At 52.2% G+C, this 7,719-nt stretch overlaps 1 protein-coding gene across 1 annotated transcript; it reads left to right on the top strand.

The window, feature by feature from the left end:
* The first annotated feature begins 3,889 nt into the window (after positions 1-3,889).
* On the top strand, positions 3,890-6,729 carry FAM241B (family with sequence similarity 241 member B). The gene is made up of 3 exons (XM_061197510.1): positions 3,890-3,958; positions 5,105-5,254; positions 5,969-6,729. Exons 2-3 carry the CDS (start codon positions 5,162-5,164, stop codon positions 6,236-6,238), a joined length of 363 nt encoding a protein of 120 aa, XP_061053493.1. The 5' UTR covers positions 3,890-3,958; positions 5,105-5,161; the 3' UTR covers positions 6,239-6,729.
* Positions 6,730-7,719: the final 990 nt, after the last annotated feature.

The following is a 7,719-nucleotide window of genomic DNA, read 5'->3' as shown; positions in this document are numbered from 1 at the left end:
GCCTCTGAGCTGGCATTTGGCTGTGCCTTCAGTGGGCTGCTGTAGTGTTCTATCAGGCCAGTAGCCTCTTTCTTTTTTTAGTATTTGTGTGTGTGTGTGTGTGGACCAATTTTAAAGTCTTTATTGAATTTGTTACAATATTGCTTCCGTTTTATGTTTTGGTTTTTTGGCCCCAAGGCATGTGGGATCTTAGCTCCCTGACCAGGGATCAAACCCGCACCCCCTGCATTGGAAGGCAAAGTCTTAAACACTGGACTGCCAGGGAAGTCCCTCAGGCCTCTAGCTTCTCGCTGGTGACATATGTGATATAACCAGTGAATCCCATGGTCATGAGCATGATCCTGCACCTGTTCTGCTGTAAAATGGGACCCCTGGTCTAATGCAATGTTATATGGGATCCCATACCAGTAGATTAAACACTCTGTAAGATGTATGGTGCTAGTTGAGGCCCTCCAGGCAGGAAAGGCACACACACCTGGAGAGTGTGTCCATTCCTGCCAGAAGGAATCTCCGGCCCTGCCAGGCTGGAAGGGGCCCAGTGAAGTCAACTTGCCATCAAGTAGCTGGAGGGTCTCCTTAAGAATTGGTGCTATATTGGGGACTCAGTGTTGGTCTTTATTGTTGGCATTTGGATATTCAAAGGAGGCAAGTGACTGTAATTAGGATGATGTACCTTGGGCAATGTTCCCTGTTTGGGGCTTGGGCTATTATACAAGTTAATCTTTGTTAGCAAAGTGGAATTTGCTGCTTTGTATCCGAAGAGGCTTTAAGTTTGAGGGGCATCTACCACAGTGTTTTAAAAATGACTACACATCAGTGTCCACAACCTTGAGTGCCTATTCAGTCACCTGGAATGGAGATGCCTAGGCTTTACCTCCTAGAAGTTCTGATTCAATTGGTTTGGGCACCAGTGGTTTATGAAAGTTCCCTTTGGTGATTCTAATGTGCAACCAGGGTTGAGAACCATTGTATTAGTGGATAGAAAAATCAAGTGAGGTCTCGATTGGCATTTTCTTTCCTTACAAAATAGAAAATATCACCGTATAGCTCATATAGAGAGGATAATATTGTTTTTGAAACTTCTTTTTCGTGTGTGTGTGGGGAGGGGCTACTAGGTTGTGATGTAAAATGTACTGCCATCAAAAGAGTTTGAAAAGCCACTGGTCCAAAGTAGTGCTTGTCAAACTTCAGTGTATGTAAGAGTAACTCTGCAAAGACCAGGAAAACCAAAAGCACATTTTTACTGGGCACCTTCTGGGAGTAAGACATGACCTGGGGCTAGTCTTGTGCCAATGGCATTGGATGGGAGAGCACAAAGTAAAGAGGCAGCAGAGATGGGACAACGCTGGGGGAGGCTGTTTGGTGGTGGGTAGATACAAAGAGCCTACAGTACAGAGCTGGGGGGATCCTGGCTCTGCCACTGACCTCGGGATGGTCACCCAGAGTCCCTCTGAGTCTCAGTTTCTTTACTAGCAAAAGGGGAACAATAGCATACACCTTTCCTATTTCATAATCCAAAAAGGATGATGCAGTTTCTGGAAAAGCACTTTGGAAGTGGTAAGGACTCTGTACACACAGAGGTTATCATTACTACATGGAACAATCAGAACTGAAGTTTATATTGTTGGCATTAAAATTTGGGGACGGGGTGGGATTTAGATTGGGTGGGGAGGGCCTTTGGGCAGATAGTCAGGCCCAAGCAAAGCAGGACTTCGGGTGATGTACTTCAGGGAGAGTGAAGAGACCCCCGGTGGGCGGAGCTGAGGGAGGGAGTTGGTAAGAGTGTACTGGGGCCAGATTTGGAGGGTTGTTGGAGCCTGCCAATGAGTGGGTCTTATTGGAGCAGACAATAGGGAACCATTGCAGGTTCCTGAGTAGGGGAGACATATGAAGGAAGTGGAGAGGTACGAAAAGTGATTCACAGCCTCCTGAAGTTGTTTTAATTGGTAATGATAGGACTTTTCTAAGTGCAGTCAAACACTACTGCCTCCTAAAGCTGTTCTTGACCCCCTCTGGAGGGACTTACTTCCTCCAATGGGCTCTCACGGCTATCTCTGCCTAGACTGTGTCTATTTGGCAGCTGTTGTACCAGCTCAAGCCTTCCTAGAAACATCTCATTTCCTCCCTGGTTTCCCCAGCCTACAGAGGTCTCTCCCTTCTTGGGGTTCCTGGGTTATGAGCCCCATGTATGGAGCTCAGTTCATGGAAGGTAGTGGTTCTCTGCCCTGGCTGTTCATTAGCATCACCTGGAATTTGTTTTTTTTAAAACCTCTTCATGCCCAGGTTGTATCCCACATCAATGGCACTGTCACCCCTGGGGTGGGACTCAGGCATTGGGACTGTTTTTAAACATCACAGATAATTCCAATGTGCAGACGGTTTTGAGATCCACAGACCACCCCTGAAAATCGGGCATCCTGCCTTGGGATTACCCCTTCTATGTATGCACTATACCCACCTGCAGCAAGAGCATAGGAAGAAAGTATTAGGATTTCAGTTTATATTTATTTGAAATCCTATTCTTTTCTAATGTATATGCTTTACAATGTAGTACTTAATGCAGTGGAGCAGTAGTAATGACAGTGACTACTGAGAACATACTGCGGCCAGGCTCTCATCTAAGCACTTTACACTAAGCACTTAGTGCTTCACAAAAACTTGATGAAGTGGGTACTGTTATTATCTGCATTTTACAGATGAAGGAACTGAGGCCAGAGAGGTTGAGTAACTGGCCCATCACACCACCAGAAGGCAGCCGTGCCAGATTCCAACCCAGGCTGGCTCTAGCATCCACCTTTTATCCACAATGCCAATCTGCTCTCATAGCACATATGTATAATTTATAAACAAACAAATAAATAATACACAAATAAGATACAGATATCAGGGGTCCTGCTCAACATTTTTTACTGAGAAGTTTTCATAATCAAATAATTAAACTGGTGGCAGAAGATGAGCCCTTGAGGCAAGGTCTAAGTTTCAATCTTTCTGTTCCCCCACCTAGGGGCTAGTGAGCATCTAGGTCTATATATGCTTAATAAATATCTGCTCCCAGAAACATCTACTGCTTCATAATCATAACAAATGGTTATCAACACTTGCCATGTGCCAGAGACTCTTATTGTTAATCTTCACAGCAATCCTGAAGGTAACTGCTATGTTTGGCCCCATTTTGCAGATGAGGAGACTGAGCAGCTCAGTAACTTGCCAGAGTCTGACTCAAGTTGTGGGATTGCCGAGCTTATTCTCTTCCACTGGTGAACAGGTCCACAGGGAGCAGCTTATGAAGGTGGGCGGGGGTGGGGGGTGAAAACACTGGGAAAGAAGCAGAGGTTGATCATTCACTCCTTTGCCAGGTGCCCTTCCTTATTTGCCTGACAGGTAAACTCCTACCTACCCTTCTTGCCCCAGTTCAAAGGCCACCTCCTCTAGGAAGCCTGCCTTCCTTCACGTTGCAGTTAGTTGCATTTGCCCTGTGGTTCATGTGTCGTCTTCCCCACTGGGAGGTTCCACACTGGAACAGGAGCTGGAGTTCCTTGAGGACAGGGCTGGGTCCTACTTAAGGGGCATCTGCTGAGCGGGCTCAGCAAACTCATACGGGTGGGATGAGCCTGTGCCACCCAGGCCAGAGGCGCCCCACCCCGTAGGGTTTTCCTCCTCCTCTTCTTCTCCCTCCTCTTTGCTTTCCTTTTTCCTCCGCACTAGTCTCCTCCCTCCCTGCCCTGTGGTCCACCCGGTCCTATCTTCGTTCTTCTCCCGCCCTCTCTCTCTCTCCCGCTCCTTGCGCCGCCCAGGGCCCGGCCGCTGCAATTCCCCGAGAGGCCTACAGAGGGAGCTGCTGCGGTACCTGCGGGGCCGTACGGCTGCGGCGCGCGCTTCCTGTGAGGTCAGGTGGGAGGAAGCGGCCTGGGAGCCGCGGGGACTGGACGCCGTCGAGGCCTGGGAGCCGCGCCCGCAGGTGAGTGTCCGGGCCCTGGGCGCGGGGGAGCGAGGGCGCATCCCTCCCCTACCCCGGGCCTGGTCTCGGAGTCGGGCTCCGCGGCCCGGGCAGCGGCCTCTCCCACCCCGGCAGCAAGCCCCCCCCATCCGCGTTCCCCACCCCCATCCCCCCTTAGTGTCAGGTGCAGGGAGGGCCCGCCGCACCCTCAGCCCACCCAGCAGGGCGGGATAACAAAGCACAAAAGGACTGCGGAGGACCTTTTGGACCCGCTTGGCCTTCTGCAAGGGCCAGCAGGCTTCAAAATGGGGACCCGCCAGCCCAGGCCGCGGGCGAGAGAACAAGGGCTCTTAACCTCGTTTGGCGTGTGTGTCACGAGTGCTTTTGAGAATTTAGACGAAAACTGGCTCATCTTCTGAGAAAAATGATGGCCTTTACCCAGATTCGGGAGAGGCGTGGAAAGGCCCCCATCTCCAGCCCATGGACCCCCTTGTGGTCTGTGAGTGGGGCCTCAGCAGCATCCCTCATCCCATATTTCGGGAAGGCTGGCCGTGCCCGCCTGGTGTTACCTGAGAGGTGAGGGACAAGTGAGAGTGTGCCCTCTGCAGGAAAGTAACTCTGAAGTGGGCACGATCTCCTGCGGGGAGAAGGCCTGAGTCCTAAGCATCTCCCTGGACCATTTTTTAACGGAAGGGAAATGGAGACACTGGGGATCCTGGTGTCCTGGACTCCCTACTAGGGCCAGAGTTCCTGGCTTCATGCTCTTTCTCTGCTGCCCATGGATGAATGGTCCTGGGTGAGTGAGGTAAGCCCCTCTGGGTCCCTAGCTGTATCTGCCCCGGAGGAGTGTTGGGAGGTGTAAGTGAGATGAGCCTGGGTGGACTTTCCACAGGGCCTGGGCCCCAGCAAGGGTTGTCATCCCCATTGTTGCTGGAGGTGGTGGTTAATAATAAAACTTTCTTCTCCAAGAATCTTTTTGATAGTTTTCCTAGTGGACTCAAAGTCTGAAAGATTTTTGTTTGGCAAACAACTTGTATTTATTTCTCTCCTTTTTATTAATTAGACACACTGCCTACTCAGCATGGGTCACCAGTGTGAGCACCCAGAATTTCAGTTTCTCCCACTGAAAGCAAGCATCTCTTTAACTTTGGTAAATTTTTTCCTTAGGTGTTTTGTGGTCTGGGGAAAGGTGCAGCCCAGAAGGAACCCATAGCTCCTGGAAGGATGGTTCGGATCTTGGCCAATGGGGAAATTGTGCAGGATGATGACCCCCGTGTGAGGAACACTACCCAACCACGCAGCAGCACCCCTCGACAGGTAGTCGCCTGGACCCTGTGGAGGGGAGCAGCTGGCCTCCCGCCTCTGTACCAGTTACTCCTTAGCTCCCAGAAGCTCCCTTACTGGTGGTTAACCTTCTCTAGCCCGAAGTCCTCTTTGCAGAGAGCCAGGCTGAGCAGCATGGGGGTTTAAGACTTGGGGAAAACCCCAATAGATTTGTTTGCCCAGCCCCCTGCCTCCCCAGCTCTCCTTCCTCCAGGCAGCCTTCCCAGATTTCAAACCCAAGAGCTCTCTCTCCCTTAACCTGGTCAGCAACCCCCAGTGGAGCTAGCATCTTTTAGAGTCTGTTGGATGAGAGGGAAGCTGGAGAGTAAGTGGAGAAGAGGAACCCACGGCCACACAATGATGGTTTAAAGGAAGGAGTGAGGAGTGTTAAAAATGCCTGCCCAGATGCTGTGCCCTGGGTGTAGTCCCACCCTCCTTGCCCCCTTCCTCTTCTCTGTCCCGGGCAGCTTCTCCCTGACGTGACATAGGGAACATGGACCGGCATTTTCTGTGCTCTGAGAGCTTGCGACTCAGTGGTTGGGATCCCCATGGGTGGCATGTGAGGATTGCTGAGAAAGGAGGGCATGGCCCTGGGTGGCCGTAGGGGAGAGCAGGGCCCCGCCAGAGGGTTCCGTCCTGCCTCTGGTGCCTCAACTCCAGGGACGCTTTCTCTGGATTCATTCGTCTCTCTCTGTCTTCACCTTCCAGAGCTTTCTCAATAGGGGCCATGGCGCCCCGCTGGGGGGTCCCGGCCCTCGTCAGCAGCAGGCGGGCGCCAGGCTGGGTGCCGCTCAGTCCCCCTTCAGCGACCTCAATCGGCAGCTGGTGAACATGGGCTTCCCGCAGTGGCGTCTGGGCAACCACGCCGTGGAGCCGGTGACCTCCATCCTGCTCCTCTTCCTGCTCATGATGCTCGGTGTGCGTGGACTCCTGCTGGTGGGCCTCGTCTACCTGGTGTCCCACCTGAGCCAGCGGTGACCTCTGGGGGCTGCTGGAGCAGGTGTGTGGGAGAGGGAGCTGCTGGGCCTTGGTGTGAGAGCAGGCACATGGGGAGGAGTTTCGCTGGTGCCTTGAACGTGTGCTCAGAGAGCACGTTTCCATGTTGTGTTAAGCATGAGGCAGAGGGAGCCTCTAGTCCAACGTTCCCAAAGGATCAGGTGATACCCTCATTCCCCTGAGATGCATTTCGGTAGTATCAGGCATTAAGCACAAAGTCAGAGCAAGAAAGGGATTCCCTTTCCAATTCTCACCCAACCCTTTTATGCCAAGAAGAAAGTCTCTGCTGTGTGCCAATATGTTCTCATGCGTCTGGAACACGGGCTGACTTCCCCATCACTAGGGAGCAGGCCTTGAGCTTAGGGCAGGTGGGAAAAGTTTCCAGACTTTTATAGCTCTGTTTTGTTTTAATGGTATATTTTTATTGGCTACCTTTTATTTATGACAAGTGGTACTGGTATTCTACTTATTGTGGTGGCGTTTTCAATAAAGAAATTTAAGTAAAAGTGAGTCCATGTAAAGACATTCGTAAATAATTGTACAACTGCATGTAGATCTGGAAGACTTGGTGAAGGTGGTTTGGGAGGAATTGGGATTGGGGGACCAGGTAGAGGGGGGCATTTGACCTTGGAGGGTGGTTTCTAACCTTTTCCTGACGGGCTCTGAGAGCAGGGGCAGGGGGCCAGGTGAAGCCTGGACTTGGGCCCCTTGACCGATGCCTGGATAACTCTGGCTTACTCTGAGATGTTGGCCTTGTCCGGGGTGGTGTGGGAGAGGTTCTCTGACCAGAAGGGCCAATGAGGCTGTGGGGTCAGGATAGCCGGGGTGCTGGCCTCCCTTCCCAGGGTCTCTGACCAGAGGCTGCTCAACCTCCCTCAGTCCCCTGAGGCTCTCATAGCCTCTAACCTTGGCACACTCTCCTTAGAAAGCAGGGGTCTTGGCGCTGACTACTCCGTGCACGTGGGCTGAGGGTGCCCTGCTTTCCGTGAGTGGAGGCCTTGAGGTATGGCTGGTTGAGCCCTGGGTCTGTGTGGAGGCCCTGCTGGGGGGCGGGGTGTGGCATCGGATGGCTGAGGGCTCTGGGCCTACAGTGCTGACCGTTCAAGGTCAGGGAGAGGCTGGGTGAGCTGGAGGGCTTCCCCGGCTCAGGGACAAGATTTCTCACCTCACCTTCCTCTTAAGATCCTTCTGGGTCTGGTGGTTTGGGGGAAGAAGGCAGGTTTTAGAGGTGCTTCTTGAAAGCCAGGGCCGGGGCAGCAAACCATCATGTATGTGGGGGGAGGATGGGGGAGAGAGATGGAGATTGATTCCATCCCTGCGGAGAGCCTGCGGTGCTGCGGGAGAACAGAACCCTCTCCCCCCACCTTTGTGCCCACTGCTGCCCTTGAGGGGGCTGGCGGCCTTTATCATAGACATTCCCGGGGGAGTTTTATACTGTTCAGATAGGACTCCTATCTCAGGGT

The sequence above is a fragment of the Eubalaena glacialis genome, chromosome 1 (genome assembly GCF_028564815.1).
Source record: "Eubalaena glacialis isolate mEubGla1 chromosome 1, mEubGla1.1.hap2.+ XY, whole genome shotgun sequence".
Taxonomy (NCBI): Eukaryota; Metazoa; Chordata; class Mammalia; order Artiodactyla; family Balaenidae; genus Eubalaena; species Eubalaena glacialis.
Note: the sequence above shows the minus strand (reverse complement) of the source record. Positions and strands in the feature narration are given on the sequence as shown.

What these genes read in the sequence shown, in the direction of transcription:
- FAM241B (XM_061197510.1), top strand. Translation starts at nt 5,162, where the DNA reads ATGGTTCGGATCTTGGCCAATGGGGAAATTGTGCAGGATGATGACCCC. An exon ending in GCAGCAGCACCCCTCGACAG is followed by an intron (nt 5,255 to 5,968) that starts GTAGTCGCCTGG and finishes TTCACCTTCCAG; the next exon opens with AGCTTTCTCAATAGGGGCCA.